The 21,711-nt window shown below is 48.8% G+C and overlaps 1 protein-coding gene across 1 annotated transcript; it reads left to right on the top strand.

The window, feature by feature from the left end:
- The first annotated feature begins 6,035 nt into the window (after positions 1 to 6,035).
- LOC134504497 (collagen alpha-2(I) chain-like) lies at positions 6,036 to 19,646 on the top strand. The gene is made up of 3 exons (XM_063313745.1): positions 6,036 to 6,165; positions 17,142 to 18,019; positions 18,955 to 19,646. Exons 1-3 carry the CDS (start codon positions 6,036 to 6,038, stop codon positions 18,985 to 18,987), a joined length of 1,041 nt encoding a protein of 346 aa, XP_063169815.1. The 3' UTR covers positions 18,988 to 19,646.
- Positions 19,647 to 21,711: the final 2,065 nt, after the last annotated feature.

Here is a 21,711-nt window from a genome sequence, read left to right as displayed (position 1 = left end):
CTTCATTCACATTTTATTATGTGCAGTGCAGAACTGTGTGGCCTTAGGATCCAAACATGCTGGGCACAGAAGCATGGCAGGGGATCAGCTAGCTTGCTGGGAGTCAGGAGGACCAGCCCTTGTGGGGTGGGTGGGAGCTTGGGAGTCTAGTTCAGAAGCGCAGTCTGGTGCACACGTCTTTTTTTTTTTTTTTCCAACAAGCAGAATTTTGAGAAAATACTGCTGGAGTTCCGTGTTAGGAACTAGGACCCTGAATGGCCTCCCCGGGGCAAGTCCATAGGATTTTCCCTAAAATCATAATGGCTCAGTGTTATAATTTTGCACTTGCTAGCTAGAATTATGGCAAAAGGGAGGAATTGTGATCCTCCAGATGTGCTTAAGTAGAATTCTTAGCAGCTCTGACTAGCCTGGCCACTGAAGAAGGATGCTGCAAATTGCACAGTAGTTTGTCAACATTAGGAACAGTTTCTAAGCTGTGCGGTTCGTGATGGCCGCTTGTCCTGTCGCTCTTTAAGGCCAGGTTGCACGGGGACGTTCTGAGCCCCCAGCCGCCTTTGTGTGGTTGGAAGGCTCAGCTTTTTGCCAATGGTTAGGTCCACCATGCTTTCTACTCCTTGTGGGAGCCTTGGAGTGAACTTCCTTTCTCTTCCAAACCTCTGCTCTGCCGCCTCTTTCCCAGGCATGCGTTCCTTGCATCCTCAGCTGCTCTGGAAGGGTTCTATGCTGAGAAAAGCGGCTTCTACAGCCCTTACAGATTTAAGCTCTTCCAGTTGCAGCTGCTTCACCGATGGTGCTGAGCACAGCTGCAGGAAGCTGCTTGTCCAGCTGTCGACACCTGATCTCTTGGAACGCTGCAGAATGCTGTAGGGGAGGGTCTGCGGGTCTCCCCTGTGTTTGGCCCGATTCAGTACATTCATGCCTTCTGAAAGTATTGCACCACAACCCCAGGGTTTTCTTTACTTTACGAATCGGGCTTTCCAAAAATTCCTCCGTATCTGAAATGTCAAGACCGGCCTCCTTGGGTGCTAAGTGTTCTTCATCCAAGCTGAGCACTGTCAAAGAGAAATTCGCCTCTTATTCTCCAGCCGTGGAGCTGCCCGGCAGTGCTGGGAAGGGCAAGATTGTGCTGGAACACTGACGGATTGCCTTGTCCTAACCACAGAGCTTGGTTTGGGGCATTCACACAGCTTAACTTTCCATCTTGCCTGCCAGCTTCCCAGAATAATTTGCCTAAGAGAGCCCTGGCTTTACTATTTCGTGTATTCGTGCAATGTAATTGTGGCCGCATCAAAGTTCACCATGATGTTGTTGGTGTACAGGTTTGTTTATTTCATTGCACACTGTCCTGTCCCCCCCCCCCCCCCCGCAAAAAAGCTTTGACCCCTTCCTTGGATGTTCAGGGGAACTCAGAGTAGACCTTAAGCCTTCAGTACAGCATCTTGCTATCTCACCATGGTTTTTCCCACAGCGGCTTGGTGGTTCTTCGCAGCTTGTATTTTGTAGAAATGGGGATTCGCCTTTCTCCCCCTGTTGATCCTTGCTGAATCTCTTAGAAAGCTGCTTTTGCCAAGAGAAAGGAGAAGGAAGCTTATCCTGTGCCACCCTTGCGTTATGTGGCTCACTGGAAGGTCGGAGGCCCAGCAGTGGGAAATAGCCTTTAACGTGTTTCCACTGGCTCCAGATCAGGAGATGTTGCTGCCTCAAGCAGAGGTTCTGTTGGTGGCTCCATCCGCTGTACGTGCAAAGTCGGGTGGGCCTCGGCGTTGAACCTCCAGAACTGGTGTTTGGTCAGGATGACTCTTCTTCACTGAAAAGCAAGTGTTTGGGGCTGTTGCACTGGCTAGGTGGCCCTGCCAACGCATTCTGCCACCTTCTGTGCCAGCCGTGGCTTGAAATGGACAAAGGTAGCGCTGGTCCTATATCCTTGGAGCCCTCACCTGCCCCCTTTCCCTCTCGGTTTGCTTGTGAGCTTGCAGAAAAGGGGAATCGCTCTGACATGGCTGCTCTAAGCTAACGAGGGCTTCCATGGATGTTTTGCAGGTTTCAAACAGGACAGACTGGTTGGTGGCCTTTGGTTGTCCCTGCTGTGGGACAAACACCTTCATCCAGGTTGCTTGGATGGCAGGCCTTGTAGGATGCCACCATCGCCCTGTTGTGTTGGGCAGGACCTTCCATTCGAGAGTGGTGGAACTGCTGGCAGTGTCCCTGCAGCAGCAGCATCTCCAGCTTTTCAGCTACGAGCAAATAGCAGTGCTCTGAATAGGTGCCTGACAAGGCAGTATCTGCTGTTTTCTCTTCCCCTGAGACCCTAAGGTCATGTGCCTGATGCACGAGTTCGATAAAGGTGGTTTTAGCCTTCACGTGGAGTTGACTTCCTAGCCTGGTCTGCCTAGCGGGGCCAACATCAATCTTGCAAGTCAGATTGCGTCCTCCTTATACCTCAGTGAATCAAGGGGGTGTCTCTCTGAGCTGCTGCTGAATGGTATCCTTCTGTCCCGGACTATAAAAATCTTTCAGCCCCTTCTGCCTAGGGATCAGTTCCTTCAGATCTCCATCAAGGTCATCTTCCTGACGTTCTACGTAGGTCTATACTTGGGCTCAGAACAGTTCAGCTGGCTGCCATCTTTTATTCTTTTACAAAATACACATTTATTACATGGTTTGTGGGTGCACCTTATCAATAGCTTAAATAAAAGCCAAGCTTTGGAATAATTGCCAAGGGTATTTCCACTAAGATGTCATCCCTGGTATACATCTATCAGCCTTCCCTTTCTCTACCTGTTGCCCAGGGGAGTAGGCGATGTTCATACTTCTAGGCTCGTAGTTCTCAAGAGTTGAAGTGAGATCCTACCAGCCCATCCATCGTGCCCTCCCTGCCCTGTGGCTGGTCTTGACCAAGCATTTTACTCTTGAGCCAGATTGTGAGAAACTGACTAATTAAGAGGAGTAGAAGTCTGTCTACTCTGGGAAAGCTAAGGTTTTAACCAGCCCTCCTGTGCACCAGCATCAGAAGAGAAGCCATTTTACATAGGACAGCACAGGGGGCAGTGGGTGCCCCCCCAAAACCTCCTTGCCATTGCAGTTGCCTTCTGCAACAGCACTACAACGCATGGTTTGGAGAGAGAGAGTGCAGTGCTTGTAGTGGGAGAACAATCCTCAGCAGAAATGGCTTCCTCTGCCACGGGGCAGGAAGAGTCTGTTGGCTCAGCTGTTGGAAGTGGGGGCTACAGAGGGGCCTCTGGGCCATTCACTCTTGGGAATAGAACTCTGTTTTCTAGGCAACCCGCCGTGTCTCCTTTAATGGACTTGCTGGCATCCAGCCCTGAAATCAAGGCCCACATGGCTACAGGTCAAGCTGATTGAAGTTCTGTGAGTAATTAATTTGATTAAAAGTTTTAAAACCTGGAAAGTGCTGCCTGGATGGATAAAGGCTTGGGAACAGCACTGAGCTGTCCTATGCTAAGTGGAACCCAAGAGGGATTTTGCTATCAGATAGGGGCAGTGGACCCTAATGTAGCCCTCACCTTTTAAAAGAAATAAATTGGGGACTCAAATTTTCCATTTGCAAAACTGTCAGGTCAGAGGCAACCTCTGTTCTCAAAGAACATGCTGCTGCTTGTCCTCCAAAGTGTGAATTTCAGAACTTGGTTGCTTTTCCACTGCTAATGGGCACTGCAGCTAATTTGGAGCTTGCCATGTTTCTGTATGAAATGGCGCTGATGATCGGGGGGGGGGCGGCGCCAGCCATCTCTGGTTTCAGCTGCGCAGAAATAGCTGTGCTTAGGCTCTGGAGCAAAGGGTTCAGTTCGTGCTCATGCAAAAGCCAGTTGCTACCTTCACACCTGCCCAAGCAAACTGTCAGATGGCTTCCCACGATAGCTTGGTTCCGGCGAGATGCAAAATTGGCAGCTGGTTCCCTTAATCAACAAGCTGAAACACAACACTGGCCTAGACAAGTGTGCCGTGGACCCAGTTTTGCAGGCCCAGGTAGTTCCTTTTTGGCCCGGCCAACACTTGGTGGTTTTTAGCAACTGCACTGCAGACGAGGTTTCCCCGTCGTGCCAAAGCTGCCCTGCTTGGAATGCCTTGCAGATGTTACACTGGTGTCTCTCAGCCTTGGCAGCTTTAAGATGTGTGGACTTCAACTCCCAGAATTCCCCAGCCAGCAAGGCTGGCTGGGGAATTCTGGGAGTTGAAGTCCACACATCTTAAAGCTGCCAAGGCTGAGAGACACTGTGTTAAACACCATTTGCTGCAAATGTTGGAAGACACCAGTGCCCCCATCTTAGTTCTTATAATGTCCGTTGTCCTTTCTGATCTTTTCTTCCAGACTCACCTCCTAATAAAGATGGGTTCTGCGGCAGGGCTTGCCCGCTTGTGGCAGCCATTTTGGGAGTGTGCCCTCAACACGCTCAGAATTCCATAGATGCTGGTTGGCTTAAACAGGGAGGCTTCCAGTTTAGCACAAATCCAGACCAGGGGATGAAGCCCTTTAGTTGGCAAAGGGCATTACTCCCACCGGTTCTAGGGATGGAAATTTGGCTTTTAAGGTTTTATTATTTCAGCCCGGTGGGATAGTTAACAAATCCAAAGGCACCGAGAATAACATTTTCCTAAGCCTGCAATTCTAACCCCCTTCAGCCTGAATTACAGCCTTCAGCTGCCACTCCTGAACCTTTTCAGCCTCCGTCTTGAATCCACTGTTATTGTCGAGGGTTTTGTTTTCCTGAAAAATTCATGCTGAACCCTTTGCTTGATGCTCTCAAGCCTTATGCAACTTGGTGTCCCAGCCTGGGGTTATCTGTGGTGCCTACCAGCTCCCCGCCACCTTCTCTCTCGCACTTTCTCATCATCTCTGGGTCTTGTCAGTCAGGAGCCAAAAACAGCCGGACGCAGCGGAATTCTGCATTCCCTCTGCGACAGGAGCCAGAAATGTTGCACGAAGTCCTACCAGGGCAGAAAGAGTTGGGATCTAATTTAAACACAAGTGTGTGTGTGTGGTGCTGGTGGGGAGAATTGGGGGAGAGGAGACAGAATCTGGGAACAAGCACTCGTTTCTTTTAAATGTCAGTCTAATTTTCTGCTTTGTTGGGAGCAGGGAAGTAGCTCATGAAAAAACGCCTTTCTTCTTCACCACCCCCCTTTGCGGGAAAAGCAGCAAATGGCTTTTTTTTTTACGGGGGGGGGGGTTGTACCTCTCTCCATAATTTGCACTGTGAATTTTCCTGCGAAGACAAGGCCACAAAGCTCTGAAGCAGGGGCAATGCGCATCCTCCAGAGTGCATGAGTTGGGAACCTCAGGGCCATGGCAAAGTTGCAGGCCATTTCTAATGTTTTATGTGACAAAAAGGAGAAAGCGTTCAGCAGTTGGCAAGCCTGCATTTCAGAAAGCAAGAGAAACTGGCAAAAAATGTTAGGAGTTAAACTACGTTTATTAGAGAAAGTTGCATTCTGTCATGTAGGCAGGGCTTTTAAAGATGGATAGAAAATGGGACAGAGCAGAGTGGCAAATCCATGTGACACCAACAGGAGCTGAATTTAGTCCAATCCACGTGTCTCTAGCAAACGCTTTGCCGAATCCAAATAAGCTGCCCAAGGATTTGTGAAAATGGTAGGCTGATGTTCTCATCCAACCTTGCCCAGCTTCTGATCCAGGGGCTGAGATATGCACTGTTTTGTACAATTTTACCAAGATAATTTTTCATCCTGAACAGATTGTACCAACTTTTATTTCAGGTTAAAAATAAATGGAATGGCCCCCACTGGTGTTCTGCCTTCCACCACTGAACTCCCTTGTGATTGGTTGGCCTTTGCAAAAGGTCTCCCACTGCGCCCCCACTTCCTGTATGTTCCTGGGCTTCTCTCTCACCCCTTCCCCGTGTCCAACTAACGGCCGTTCCAGTCTTCCTCCTCCAGTCCTAAAGCATCTAAGAATTCAATGCATTTGGAGAAGAAACACATTCTCTGCTGGAGCATCTCATTTCCAGGAACTGGGACCCAAGGTATGGGATCGATTTGATTGCTGGAAGGTCTGGATGACCTTCGAGGGGAAAATCGGTTATGTTGTTATGTTCCACAGGAGCCTTTGTTCTTCTGCTGGGGATGAACAGCTATGGGCCTTCGTGACGGTGGGACTGCGTCTGGGGGCCATCTGCTGGAAGACTGGTGGGCTTCCTCATGCGGTTGGTTGGCCACTGGGAGAACATCTGCTGGACTAGGTGGCCCAGGGGTCTGATCCAGCAGGGCACAGCTTATGGTCTTCTGTTCTTCTGCTGCAACAGGCTAGCTCAGCTGCCCAAGAAGGCTGTGGGGAGCCGGTGCTGATCCATGTGGCTGATTCCCGAACAGCCAAGAAACAAGCTTTCATTCCTCGCTGGTTCTTCCTGCTGTGAGCTAGTGCAATGTCTGAGCTTGAGCTTCCAAAGTAGAAGAATCAGCCATTTGATTAATAATCTTTATTGCCTGTAGACTTTATTTATGCCCCAGAGGGCGAAAAGGCAACATTCCATTAAAGCATATTCTGAACAATGCCAAGCCGAGCTCTGCATTTATTTGCATAGTTCTTAGTGCCATTGTATTATTAAAAGGCTGGAACAGCGAGAGATGGAAGTTTGGCCCAAGTGCTGGGATGATTTAATACATTTAATGGAGTCTCATTTCCACAAAACTAACCAAAAAGAGGTTTTGGGGTGGGTGGCTTAGAGGAGATGCTGCAATCTCAACCTGCAAAAGACCTTGGAGATTAAATTCCTGTAGGATATTTGGGGTCAACTGAGCTAAGCTAAGCTCGGTGCAGATGAGCGCAGGTAAAGAAAGGCGGGGGTGGCAACAAGCATTTTGGTTTCCATTTCTGGAAAGGGGCAGCAGTTGAAAGTCATTTTTCTTTTTATTTCTATTCCACTGGATAAATAAAAATGTTACGCCCAATAGTCAATGGCATGGAAATGCTAATACAAATAATGGGGGCGGGGGGGGATCTATGGAACATGCATGCTCCTTTGTCCCGGGGCACATCTAATACCCACTCTGTCTCCTTTGGACCTCCATCACTTCTGTCTGGTGTAAAGAGTCTTCAGGGGCCCGTTAGGATATTTTGGGATAGCCACGGCTGCAGGAGGGGCGTGGGTGGGAACTGCCTTTGGAAAGGCAGCTGGGGGTGAGTTTCTCCATTTATTTTTGTAATTCTCCTGCCTGGGTTGTGGGGAGAAGTAGCAAGACGCTTTACAAGCCTGTCTTATGCCTGGCGCTATAGCCGATGGCAGCCTTTAGTGGGTCTTGGCTAACCACAGAGCTAAGCAGTGCCAGGTCCGGTTAGTATATGGATGGGGGACCACTACAAAATCCCAGGACTGTAGGACACCTGGAGAAGACAGAAGTGCCTGCTGGAAGAATGTGGGGGCAAAATGGCAAAGCCTCCTGCCCAAATTGTGCTGGCATTAGAGGGGAGCCCACAGTCAAGAGGTCTGAGGCCACTCAAGCCTGCAAGTTGCCCACTCCAATGAAAACAGGAAGGGAGGGTTTTGCCCCTAGCTCAGCTCAGCTCCACTCAGTCCCTCCCTCCCTCCCTCCCTCCCTTCCTCTGCCAGGGCTCTGAGATTCAGAGAGAGGGGAAAAAAGCAATGGCGACAGTCTTTCCGGCAGATCCGGTTGACGAACCAATCTGGGTCACAGGTTAATAGGATCACAAATCTTGACGTAATTCTCCATCAAGCCACAATAAAAGTTGCAGTCTTCCATTTGAAATGTCAGCTTTATGACTCTGGGGCTGCTTGTCAGCAGAGGCCAAAAGGGAGGGAAACATGAAGAGTTTGGGGGATGACTTACGGCCCGCTGGCAAGGGGTGGAAAAGGGGTAACCTTTTCATGAATGGCTTGGTCGGAATTTGCTTGCGTCGGTTCTGCATAATGCATGAAGTGCTCCTTTGGGGGTGAGGGACCCTCCAGGAGGACCTCTGGGGCTTTGTTGGCCTGGCCAGTTGCACCAAGGGGGAGAGGGGAGAGGCTGTTCGCCCGGGCGGTTCCGCATGGGCGTGGGGGGAGTGGGGCGGCTGAGATTTATGGCGATGGGGCTGAAGCAACTGCCAAGAGAAATTCCCTCTTGGAAGCAAAGGCGACTTCTTCTCTCGCACACAGACGACATCGCCTCCGTGTTCTCACTCTGGAAGGGTGACTGTCTGTGCCCAGATAAAAGCAGAGAGAGAATGAATGAATAATACTGGAACCGGAGGCCGCTTTGTCTCGTTAAAGAGTGTGAAGCTGCCTGTTCCATCAAAACACCGTGGGATGAAAAGCAGACCCCATCATTGTTCTCTGTCTCAGGCCCAACGCTATTTTTGTGCCAGTTAATTGCTGTAAATCATGCTCACTCTCACACACACACACACACACACACACACATCCCTTGCACTACTGACATAGCTTTCATGTGATGGCTACATGTAAATTAGCCTCACATTTTATTTTAACATCTCTCCGTGATGAACAACGTCTTTGCAGATGGCTTGCTAACCATGCAGGTGCCTCCGTGTTGTGTTGCCGCTGGCCCAGGGAAGAGTTTGCTCATTGGAAGGATGCAAATGTCCCCTCAGGGGTCCTGCTTCTACATGATGCTCTTCCATTTTTGCCAAAGGTGAGGATGGACTGAAGAGCATGGAGTAGTAAAGGGACAGGATTCATGCACATTGTTATGTCAATCTCAGCTACATATTTTGAGGTGTGTGCTGGGAGAGGGGAGAGAATGGGAAAGAGATTTTATTTCTCCTTTTCCCTTTCATTACTGTCCTGCTGAAATGCCCTCATCTGGGCAAGCTGCTTGATATTTAAGACATTCTGTTTTTCAGCTCAATTTTTTTTTTGGAAGGATATTTGAGGTAGCATTGAGGTAGCAAGATCTGACATTTACTTCTAGATTGGCATTTGTCATGGGACAGAGGCCTACATCAGCTGGGATAAATTCAACATACATTTCATGATGTGCTCATCACCCTTTAGTATATGCAGGCATGCCAAAGGCCATGTTTGGAAGCAACTCGGAGCAAACCCACCAAACTTTGCAAGCTAGAAGATATGTGGAAGATGGCAGGAGTTACTCAGTCGGAACCAAGAGAAGCCTGACAGCCATGGAAAAAGGACTGTTGTGACAAACTCTCTGCTACATAACTCAGAAATGTGAAAAGACTTTTGGATATGGCCTTCTGCAAGGTTGATTGTGGCTTAGAGATAAAGCACAAAATCTCAGGCTGACATTTGGAGTTCAAAGCGTTATAGATGGCTTGGGTTGAATGATACTTTCTCAAGTGTTGGGGCACCACTGCCTTCTGATCATCTAGGACTGAACTTGAGAAGCCCTTAATGTGCTGTGACACAAGACAGCTTCCTATGGGACATGTATGCAATGTCAGCTTCTTTGTAACCAAGTTGTCCAACAGGGCCATCCATAGTCCCACCATCCCAAACTGATATGGACCAACTGGACTGTCAGTGGTTCCATCAGCCTAAGATGTTGGTTTGACCAATAGGACCATAAGTGGCCCCACCATTCCAAGATATGACTTCCTATTGTGGAATTGTCCAACTACTTTTCAGGACCTCCTACCCTTTTGGCTGTCATTTCAAGTTAAGGGAACAAGAGCTTTTCCTTCCTCCAGTACCCTTCCTGCTTATTAACTAACAGTAAAGCACACAAGGTTTCAAGATGTACCTCCATCCTAGCCTCTTCCTTTCATTAGCAACACCACCTGCCTGACATTTCACAGGAATGATGGCCTGTTTACTCTATGCAAATAAGGCCTAAATTATGCATGGGCAATGATGAATTTGCACATCTATTTCCTGGCTTGGCATAAACCCATCTAGAATTAGCTTCATTGTGGGAGTGCAAGGCACATGGGGGAGGAAGAGATGCTCAGTTAGAAATTGTGTGCTGTGCACTGGGGGCAAATTTGCCCCCCCCCTCCAGGACTGCCTCATGGTAGCAAATGTTGAGCTGTGGCAAAGAGATTCTTAATTCATTCTTTTCGCGGCTGGAATTTTGTGCCACATTATGAAAGGCCGGAGAGAAACAAATAGGCGTTGGTTCTTGTGAGCTGAAAAAGTGGAACTATGCAATGGAGGCACACTCTGGTTTTACACTCAGATGAAGCACGGTTTCTGGTGTGGGGAACGAGAAGCAGAGTAGTCCTGAAGGAGAATGGAATTGAGCCTTAAGAATGGTTGTCAGATTTTGACCATCTTCAGGCTCAATGAGAACTAGAAACAGTCAACAACAGAGTTTACATAAGCCAGAGTGTCCTGGTTTGCCGTTCTACTAATCCCACTTTTGGCATTCACTCAACATGCTAAGCCAAAAGGAGATGTACCACTTGATAGCTTAGAGCAAGAGGTGAACCTACCACTCCTAGAAGCCCCTGATAAGCGGAGGAAGATGCCTTCTGGATGGGCCAATTGATAATAAGAGCTGTCCAAAAATTAGGCTGGCCTGGTAGCTGTGAGATTTGCAAGCACATTTGGTCTCCCATCTCCCTCTTGAGGCTGACTTTGAACTGCAGACTATACCATGGTCAATTTTTTAGACGTCCTTGCTTCTCTTTCACTCCCACATTTTGTCATTCTTCTCCCAATGAAGAGTTCTGCTGATCCTGACAGCTTGCCTGCTTCTTTGTTCCTGCTGAATAAAGAAGGGTCCTACTGCAGATGTTACTGACCTATAGATGGTGGAGGTTGCTCCTGTTTCCTTCAACTGTTAAGGCCAAGGAAGTCTTTCTGGAAGGAAAGGGACTGACTTGCCATATGGTGGGAGGGAGGGAGGGAGGAAGGAGCTGTCTAGGCTGCCTCTAGGCAGGGACCACACCCTGGCTCCTGGCTTTCAAATAGTCCACCTGATTTCATAGATAGAAAAATGAGGCTCCTGGTGCTCTATTTGCCCAGACAGCTTGAAAGATCCCACCAAGTATAGGCTCTGCTCTCCTCTGTGTCATTTCCACCTTGTTTTTCTCACAGTGGAAGTCAAGAGATGAGAAGCTAGTTTGCCTGGCTGCCAGGAAGCGAGAGATAAATAGTGGCACGCAGAGAATGAAGGTAATAAGCCTTCTGCTATGACCAGGACAGCTATTAGATATAAGTACTTTTCCATGGCAGCTGAAGAATGTGGGTGGCTTCTGTTAAATTTAATTATGCACTTGTGTGGGTGGTGGGCAAAAAGTGTCTGGGGGCTGGAAAGAGAGGGAGAAGACTTTTTTTTAACTGCATTCTGCACCGATAAGGAGGTGGTTCTTCGGACCTGAGTCAAGTTCTCGTTCCCCACTCCTAAAAATTCTCTGAGAGGCTTGCCTCTGTCCCAGCAGAATCCTGCCCTACATCTGCTCCTGCACTGGGATGGGGGGACAGTCAAGATCGAAATGCCTTGGGAGAAGTCCTGACGGGTGGGCTGCAAGCAAGGTGCCAGCGTGGCTGCACAGGAAGGGACTGGAAGTTATTGCTGAATTAACTGATGCCATGTTCTATACCAGGGTTTCTCAACCTTGGCCGCTTGAAGATGTGTGGACTTCAACTCCCAGAATTCTCCAGACAGCAAGGCTATATGGGGAATTCTGGGAGTGGAAGTCCACACACCTTAAAGTGGCCAAGGCTGAGAAACCCTGTTCTATACAGTTCAGATTCACCGCAGAGATTAGCCTTGGCACCTTGCTCTGACGTTTGCTGACCGAACACAAGCCCAGCACACTCACGTGTTCAGAGCGACAGGAAAACGACACCCAAGGTCTGTTCTGTTCAGTTCTGTTGGGGGTTGGAGCTGTGCTGTTGGGTCCTTCTTTGAAACGTTTCTGGCGTTGAGAACAATGGCAGGGAAAGTCTTGGGCGGGAGGAAAGACTTTGCTGTCCCTACCTTTAGGCAGAACAGTGCATCAGCCACAGGCCACAGGAGCTGGAGGGCAGAGCACACCTGTTTGTGTGCAGTGACGGACGCAGCCATGCCCTCTCCCAGTTAGTTGACTCACACCACAGGACGACTGCTCTCTCCCCCGCTCTCCATTTTTACACTCCCTCCAGCTGGTGTAAAGGAGGCTTCCCATCAGCTGCCTGCTGAATTTTGTCCTTGGCCTCTGTTTCTGCCAACAATCTCTGTTTGCCTTTCATCAAGCAGGCCAGAGCAGCCCCTCCAGGGTTGTCTTAGCTGCGATGATGTCAGGAGGCGGCGAACTGGCATCAGACCATCAACGGAGAGGCAATAGGAAGAGGGCCACTTTTCTACCAAGTTTTGCTTGAAGGATGCCTGAGGCTTGATTGCCTGTGCTACTCGAGAGACTGTGCAGGACAGTGCCAGGACCTTTTTCCCAATGGTACCCCTGAACCCAATGTTGGGGGGCTTGAATCATCTTCCTTCAGTCTTACATTCATGATGGAAACAGGTTTTACTTTAACACCTGGATTTCATATTTCCAAAAAGGGGGTGAAGGATCAGGACGCCACTTGTTTGCTCTTTCTTTTTCTTAAGGTAGCTTGGGGCAGTCCTTGGCACAGCTTTTGTGATAGGAACAGACTTGCATGCTTGCAGATTGATCCCACGCACTACCTAGTTTGTTTCTGGCTTCATATCTTACGTGATTCCAGCCTTTAAAGCTATGATTTATGGCTTAACACAACGTGCAAACCTTTCTAGTATCTGTTCTTGGAGAAAGACTGTGCCCAGTCTGGCCTCCTCCGAACATCTGTGGCCATTTCTTCCCGGAATTCCCAGCTGGAATGACTTCCAGGCAGCTGGAATCTCAGCCCATCTGGAAGATCCAAGGTTGGCCATGTTGGCTTAGGTGGGCTCCTGGGTCCAATTCCTCAGACCTTTTCTGCTGGATCTTCATTGAAACATTGCAAAACCAGTTCTGGCACACCTGTTTATGGACTCATTCATCCCTGTGGACCTTCCAATGAAATATGCCTTCTTACAAACAGACCCAACCAATTGTGGAGAAAAGGTCCTGTATGCCAAATTGATGAGTATAGCAAAAATGCTATATTGCACCTATGAAATTAAGTGCTGCTAGGAAAATTGCTACTTCCAGAGTAATACCCATCATTATTCTATCCATCCCAATTAAAGCTTTGCATACAGATTTCCGGTACATATATGTTGTTCTATTTCAGGCTGGCTATAGGGCTAAATTCAAAGGCCACATTTCCTTTGGGGGTTCCTTAAAAATGAAATTGCAGCTCCCCTTTACCCCCAGCTTCTTAATATATTCCAATCCAAGATTAAAAGATACATGGAGAAGACTGCGCCCTTCCACAATGCCCAGTCCAGTCACTGGTATTCTCACATGATGTTGATGTTACCCACCCTACCTTGAAAGATCTTACATCTCACCTCCCATTTAATCCTCACTAGAGCCGTATGAGGTTGGTTAGAGGCAGAGAGAGTGGCCTGTTCATGTGCCACCTTTTATTGGGTCAGGTGCTAAATGTATCCAAGGAGGAGGAGGTCACCATTAGCTATGAAGGGTTCATGGGCTTCCTGTGTCTAAACCAGTGTTTCTCAAACTTGTCAGCTTGAAGATGAGTGGACTTCGACTCCCAGAATTGAAGCAATGCTGGCAGGGGAATTCTGGGAGTCGAAGTCCACACATCTTCAAGCTGACAAGGTTGAGAAACACTGATCTAAACTAACTTACCTGTTGGTGGTGTTGGCCAGGTATGCACCCAAAAATTCCAAGTGAGTTTTGTGACTGGCTGGGGAGTTGAACCAAGTTCTTCCGGGCTCTTGTCCAGCATTCCCACCTTCAACCCTATTTGTTCACTGGCAGGCAGGTTGGCTCCCCTTGCTTGAGATCCAGAATGGGGTCTCCAGTTTTGTCCCAAGGCCTGGGATGACCTTGGGTTACTTCAAACCCTACAGATTCTCGACATGTACAAAAGGCCAGCTTCCCCACTGAACTATGGAAGATCTGAAAGCCAGAAATAAGTTTTCTCTCATATCTAAAGCAAGGATACCTTGAAAGGAGCTCATCTTTCGTTCTTCCCAGAGGCTTCTACAGTTTTTGGTCTGTGCCCAAATCGGTTAACAGAGGCATTTCATGCATCATAAGGACAAACCCAGAACAAATTACAAACCTGCTAATGAACAAGATGAGCTTGCTAATTGCCTGAGTTTCAGTTGACTACATTTCCAGGTGTCTGCAGCAGAGGCACCTGTGGTACCCAGATGCTACACAGGAGGAGTGGACAGGAGGGCATTTGGGGTAAAAGCCCACTAGGCTCCCTCTGCTCAACATTCAAAAGTTGCCGGGAGGGGTGTTCTGCAATTGCAAGGGTAGGGGACATTTGTGGGGGGTCCAAAAAGTCAAGCTGGCTTGCAACACACATAAAAAGCAACAGAGCATCAATCGCAGGGTCATAACCATCATCTTTGCTTAACGACCACTATTTGGGCTGGAATTTTGGTTGTTAAGTAAATCCAACCCAATTTTACGACCTTTTTTGTGGTGGTCATTAAGCGAATCACTGTGGGCGTTAAGTGAACCATGTGGTTGTTAAGTGAATCACACAGTTCCCCATTCATTTTGCTTGCCAGAAGTTGGCTGGGAAGGTCAAAAATGATCATGTGACCACGGGATGCTGTGACAGCCATAAATGTGAACCAGTTGCCAAGTGCTCAAATCGTGATCATGTGACCGCGGGGATCCTGAGATGGTTGTAAGTGTGAGGACCGGTCATAAATTGTTTTTTCCAGCATCATCAAAAGTCTGAACTGTCACTAAACAAATGGTTGTCAAGCAAGGGCTACCTGTAGGAAAAGAGCCAAACCCCTCCTTCAATCTGGAATTAGACAGTCTTGGTCATCGGGGTCACTCCAAAATTCCTGACACTTCCTCTCTTCTTTTTAAGAGGCAAAAGTTGGGGGTGGGGACAGAGACCACTTAATACTTTTAATAAGTTAAGTGGTTGCAAGCTCCTGTTCTCACATAAATAAATCACTCCTTTGTTCTTGCCTTCAAGGTGATTTGAAGGGAAGCAGCATTATTGATTTCGCCAACATTTGCAATGCTTTTACCTTTAAGAGTGTTCTGAACAATGCATCATTAACTCCATATTTTTTATTTTAACCATCTTATTACCAATCTGAATGAAAGGCCAAATACATTTTTGGGAGAGGCAGTAGTAGTGCATTATTTGCTCAGCCATTATGCACCTGATTCATGATGTAAATAGAAATGGGAAAAGTCCATTTGGAATGTCAATAAGTAAAAAAATCTCCTCTCATAGAACCAAAATGGAATTATCTAGCAATGAATAATTATTTGATTCTCCTTTTTCAAAAATGTTCTGAGATTTCCCTATCAAATTGTTAAGATAACACTGCAAGTTTTCTGCCTGTTTTGCTCAGCCCTCAATAGCAAAATGTCTCTTGCAGGACATCACTGGCTTAGCTGCTCCCATCCTGGGCTGTTTCAGAAAGGGAACTGTGTGCTCTGCCTGGATTTCTCCCCACTTGGCAGTCACCCAGCCTCCCGGGGTGGTGTCATTCAGGATCCAGGTCCTGTCCAGGGGTGGTACGTGCGTTGGAAGCTCCATGGAAGCTTCCCTTCATAGTTCAGTTGATCCAATCACTGGCTTATGGGATGTGTTGCCTCAACAACAGATGGGCCAAATGAGGAAGGTATTTGGGCTCCAAAAGGCATTGATTCAAATTTGGGTCCATGTCCTGTGAAGCAAAGGGAGCTGGGGATAAAAACCAAGTTATAATTCTGGTTGGGTGAATCACTGGCTACTGTATCCATCCTCCCAAATGCAATAACTTGGGAAGCTCGGTCTACCTCTTTGCTTTCAAAGGGCAGAACGCACCGTTCCTAAAATCTCCACCGTGTGCTTGCAGAGAAAACCTTCTTTCACATGGTCCTTCTGTTCTGGGCCCACTGGAAAACTTTGTGCTGGTTTAGGCTATATCCTGCAACACATTTTGCATGGAGAAAGTGCCCTGGGCAGAGTGGTGTGCCATGTCTGGCTTTTTTAAAAGCTAAGGGCATTTGAAGGCAGCCATATTGGCAATGGCCAGGCAGCTGTCAAGGACCTGAGGACCTCATTAGCAGATCTGACTAGCAGCAAAGAGGAGCAGCGTTGAGCTTTGGATGAGCGGCTGAGCTGCATTGCAGTGTTGAGCTCCAGCCATCGAACAGGAGCATCCTGTTGCTGAAGGAGCAGATGCTGAGTTGTCCACATGTGGGCTGTTTTTGCTTCCTAGAACACAGGGGAACATTTTCAGACTAGGGAAGAAGGAAGGAAGGAAGGAAGGAAGGAAGGAAGGAAGGAAGGAAGGAAGGAAGGAAGGAAGGAAGGAAGGAAGCCCCTCCTACCCCGAGCTCTGCCACTTTTTTTTAATCAATGAAAAATAAAGAGCATGCCAGCAAGGATCCTGGAAGTGCTGTGAAGATTTTAAGCAAATCTGTTGCCAACCTGTATTCTCACTGTCACACTTAAAAATCAATGGTTGGGTTTGCAAATTCATCTAACAAGTCACTGAATGAACCCATTTCCTGGGTTGCCACAACATGTTAAAGGAGCCATGAACAATTAAGGTGGGCTCACATCTCAGGTGCTAAAGCACCACAACGTAAAGTCCAGGTTAGAAATAACCAGATTTTGCATGTCTGGTGAATGGCAGTGCCAGAGTTTTCACACACCTGGTTAAGCATAAGAAGGGAACCCAAAGCTCGCCCTTTCCTCTTCGGGATGGCTTCAACTCCCAGAATTCTCCAGCCAGTGTGGCTTTTACTGAGGATTCTGGAACTTGAAGTCCACACAGTTGGAGAGCATCCTAAGTGGAAAAGGCAATGTCCTTGTTGTTGTCTGATACGCTTGCCAGATTGAGATGAAATCATCACCATAATTTTTAAAAATGCAAAGAAGCAAATTGTTTTGAGAAAAGCGAATGTCCCATTAGATGCCTCCAGCAGTTCCTTGAAGGAAGAGATCCAGTCGCTGTTCTCAGAAGCTCTGCATCTAAGTCCAAGGCTTCCAGAGCTGCCATGATTAGACTGACTAAACATGATTCCAGAAAGATCTGGTTCATTTTTACTGCAGGCGGGTGAAGAAAGCTGTTCCCAGACCAGGCAAGTAATCTCGAGCCCTTTTTTAAATTTTCCAACTTTGCCGAAGCGACGGAGCATTTGCACAGCCCGACAAGTGTAACAGCTGACGCCGAAGACCATTCCCGGGGGGCGTTTCGCTGCCCCGGGTCAGGTCTTCGGCTGCACCGTCCGGCGCTCTCACCACCGAGGGGCAGCGTGGTGTCCACCCGGCAGGAGGACGGCCGCAAAGCTGTTTGGCCACCGGACCTTCCTGGCTGGCCGTGTGCGGGGGTCAGGCACCGCCAGGCACCGCCGTCTCCGCCCGCTGTCCGGCTCCCGGTCGGGCCGCGGCGCCCTTTCGCTGCTCATTTCCAGGGGCGGCGGCAAAGCTCCTCCCGCGGTGGCCAGAGCCAGGAGGAGGGCAGCGGCGGAGCCTGTGCGCCCTTCTTGCCGAGCTTGAGGGCGGGAGTGCTGACCGGGCCGGGGCGGCTCGCGGCCCCGCCGGAGTGCCGGGGAGCGGAGCGGAGCGGAGCGTTGCGTCCAGGGGGGAAGGCGCGGGGAGAGAGGCCGCGAGGGAAGCGCCGTACTTTCCCCCTGCAAGCTCCCGGGGAGCGAGTGAAGCAGGCGCGCGGCCTCTGGGGGCCCGCCGCTTTCGATCCCAGACCCGACGCCCTCCGCCTCGGGGTCTCCTCGCTCACTCCCCTTCCAGAACGGGGGAACTCGGGGCTGCCGGGCAACTTCGGGCGAGCGAACAGCCGGAGCTGCAGCTCGGAAGCCGGAAAGGAAGGAGGCCGGAGGCTGCCTGGGGAGAAGTTGGTCCCGGCCTCATCCCGCACCACGAGGAACGCCGCCGCCGCCGCCGGAACAACAGCGGCGCTCCGTCTCTTCCTCTGCCCTTCTGGGAGGACGAGCCCGTCTCCTCGCCCCGAGAGGTGCCTTTCCCGCCTTTCCCTGACGCTTGAGAGGGTGAGAACGCGGCGACTTCGTTAATTACAGAGGCTTAGGTTGCCAGCCGTTTAGTTCCTATGGTTACAGTGCTAAGAAACCGTAAAAACAGGTTCTCCAAAGCTTTGGGGCGCTGCAGCCAACTGCATGCCCTAGAATTCATGAATGCTAATAACTCATTTACCTATAACGCTAATAATTAATTGGGCTCAAGCCAGCCCCTGCCAAGTCTCGCAACGAACGAGGGCACCGAGAGGTCACTGCTGCTGCTCATTCTCTGCTAACAGCCCTAATGGGGCGACGGTACAGCCCGGGTACCAATGAGCGCGTCCCCAATTACCCGCGCCGTTAGCCGCGGTCCTCGGCTGCGCAGCGCTGAGTGCCGATCCGTGGCATTCCCGTCCCATTAAAGCCACGTGCCTCTAACGGCAGAGCCACTTTGCGGTCCCGAGACTTTCCCTGAAAGAACGACCTCGTGGAGTAGGCAGTAAGCCCAGGGGGCCATCTCTAAATCAGAAGGACAGTTGGAGAACAGCTGGCTGTTTTGTGCGGCTTGCTAAGAGTGAACAAAACCGGTGCTGACTTTTAATTCACCTATTCTTCCCACAGAGAAAAGTTATCCGCAGAAAATGCTGCGTAGCTAAAGGGAATGCCCACTCCGCTCCAGTGTGAAACGCCAAGGCTCAGGAGCACCCGTGGGCACGTGTCAGAAAAGTCAGGATGGCTGCCTGATGGCGAGGTTGCAACCACCACCTTGACTTCTGCCCCCTCCCGCCCCCCCCCCGAACAATCCAGTGAGTCGACCCTTGCTCAGTAAGGGAGAAGTCTTTTAAATAAGGTTGGCTTCGTGTTCCCAACACAGTTCCTACCGTTCCCTGCCAGTAATTAAGTACACTAATTCTCATGATGCTCATTTCCGTCAGGTACTTATGAAAAATGCATTTCTTTCTCCCCAGGAGTTGACAGCAAGCAAGAACATATCTGGGTGACAGGGCATTAAAGGGAACAATAGAAGTTCTGGTTACCATGGTTTTCCCCTGCTAGTCCTAAGGCTGCTAGATGAAACCAGGCTCCCTTTATTAAAGAAAAGGCAAATCATTAAAGATATCCCAACAACAACAGGTCTTCCCTTGTGTTAGAACACTCTTCTGCAAACATCCTCCTTTGTCATGCGTTAGACAACAGGGAAGATTTCCCCACTGTATGCAACTCCTTAATTATCAGCAGGGCGAGTAATATTGATCCATTGTCATGACCCCGTTGCAAGGCACAAAGAGCCTCACAATGTGGATCATGATCATTAAGAAAGAGAGGAAGCAGATAATCAAATCAACACTTAAACCGAGCACCCAAAGCACCCACACCCATGGACTCATATGCAGATGAATAGAAGGACTTCAGATAAGCAGCGATAAGCCGCACCTGGTGCCCTGGAGGACACACCTGAACCAGGAGGACAAGGACAGCAACCGGGAAAACACCCACACAGCCATCAAGAAACCCATCAAGGGGAATGGGGACAATGGAGGGTGGAGAAGCACGGGACCCCACAAGAGGGGTATAAACAGGACACCTCACCACCGCACCCCCATTTCCATTTTTCTCTCTGTCAGTACTGTTTCAATAAACCGGAAATCCTTAATCCCTATTAAGTGAGTCCGTGTCTTATTCGGAACAAGGCTGGCCCTGACATCCATCCAGGTTAAACAGTCTTGCATTGACATCCCAAAACAGCTCTAAAAGCATTGGGGCCTATTTTTGGTTCTTTGTGATTACTCTATTGTCATGGCAACCTTATCCTTTGTCAAAATCTTCTACTCTGGAATTTGATTTGAGGCCAAAAGTGCAAAGAACTGAATGAAAGGAAGAGGAAGGAAAATGGGGGCTGATGTTTATGGGTTTATGCCCATGTTTCTATCCTGAACTAGAAGGTGACAAAGGAAAACTTAACTATGAAGAACAGTCCAAAATATGTGAGGAAGGGGTCTTTTTTAAAATCATTTTCTGATTAAAACCATTCACTAGGTTATCAAATCTGGGCTGCAAAAAACTGGAACTCCTCTAGATAGCAACAAAGCATTTTCTCTCCTGGTCCCTGGATCTGGTAGCCCTTTCATGCGTCAATGTAAGCATGACCCCAGTGGCTTCGTGTGAGGGCTCCAGTTAATAGAATAAATGGCATGTTTCCTTAATGATGTGCAAATATGTTGAAATCTGAGCCTTGACAAATGCTCCTGCCTTTGTTAAAAAAGAAAAGGGGAGGGGGTGTCTGTATTTTTATGCTTTGATGTACAATTTGTAGATGATTTGATATACTTTTAAATATCGGACTTTGGAAAATGAAGATAGACCAGAATCAAGTGGAAGAAAGAAATATAAGCCACAAATATTTTCCGATAAAGACACTCAAGTGCATTGGGAATTAAAACAGACAGAGGAATGACAATGTAGATTCATTGACTTCAACCCATTTATAAAAGTCTTTATTCTGGTTTCTGGGGCCCTGATTTGCTCTGAGTGGCAATCCCCAGACCTTCTGGCTTGTGTTTTGTACCTGGGACTAGGCCACATGTTTAACAGAAATGGAGAACAACCTCTTTTTTCCCCTTCTCCTGCTTCCGAAATGCATTCAAAGAGAATTTTGAAGACATTCTCCTGGGTGGAGCGCGATGGTAAGGCATGGGAGGAATGGTAAAAATGTGCTCTTTTAGAAAGCAAACTTGAAAAAACAATAAAGAAGCTCACAGCACCTCTGAGGCAAGCAGTTTCATATCCGTTGCTCCTTCATGGATGATGTCCCTCTTCTCTCCCTTGCTTTGATGCTCACCTTTGCAAGGTTTCCCTAACGCTGTTTAACACAGCAGCGGTGCACCCGGATTGCTGGCGGCTGCCCAGAGAGCTTGTGTGGGGTCACTTGTGCCAGTCGGTCCCCCTTTGGAGTGGCTTTAGGGATGAGGAAGCAGGGCCCAAAAGGGACGGAACCAACAGTGCAAGAAAGAGACATTTCTCCCATCAGGTCGCGTTGTGGGCAAATAAATCCATTTTCTTTCGCTTGGGACGGGCCGCGCATTGAAGTGCTCCAAACAGCTCAGGGCAAGCAGCGCTTTCAAGCAGGGAGGGTTGGACTGGGAAAGGGAAGCGGGGAGCCACAGGAAGCAAGCGGGGGTGGAGGGGTTCGGCGCAGGCAGGAATGGCAACCCGGAGTTCAGAATATGGAGTGGGCTTTTCTCTGCCCACTGCCCAATCTTTCTGCTTGCATGGACAGGGCAAACATGGAGCTGCAAGGGAAGAAAGGCATGATGACCGCTTAGAGTCCCTCTTTGGGGTGAGATGGGTGGTAGTAAAAATTTGAGAAATAAATGAAAATAAATAGATAGATAGATAGATAGATAGATAGATAGATAGATAGATGATTATCGGTGGGGTCTTCCCCAGCAGCCTGCATCCAATGGGCCAGCTGTCTCCACATCCCCACAGATGCCGGCTAAACACGCAATCACGTCTGGATTCTCATGCTCCACAGCTGCCGTCCCAGCCTTTACTGAGAAGGAAGCCAGCGGGGCCCAGTTATTTTCCCCCAGCAGCACCTTGACTGTCCAGCGAGCCCCCCTTGCAGCTCTTGCCCACCCCAAAGATTAGTGTGGCTTTTGTTCACCCGCAAGTTGCTCAGAAGGGCAGCCGCAGAACACCCAGGCTGGGTTGGTGCAGCACGT

The sequence above is a fragment of the Candoia aspera genome, chromosome 12 (assembly GCF_035149785.1).
Source record: "Candoia aspera isolate rCanAsp1 chromosome 12, rCanAsp1.hap2, whole genome shotgun sequence".
Taxonomy (NCBI): domain Eukaryota; kingdom Metazoa; phylum Chordata; class Lepidosauria; order Squamata; family Boidae; genus Candoia; species Candoia aspera.
This window is presented reverse-complemented; position numbering and strand designations above follow the sequence as displayed.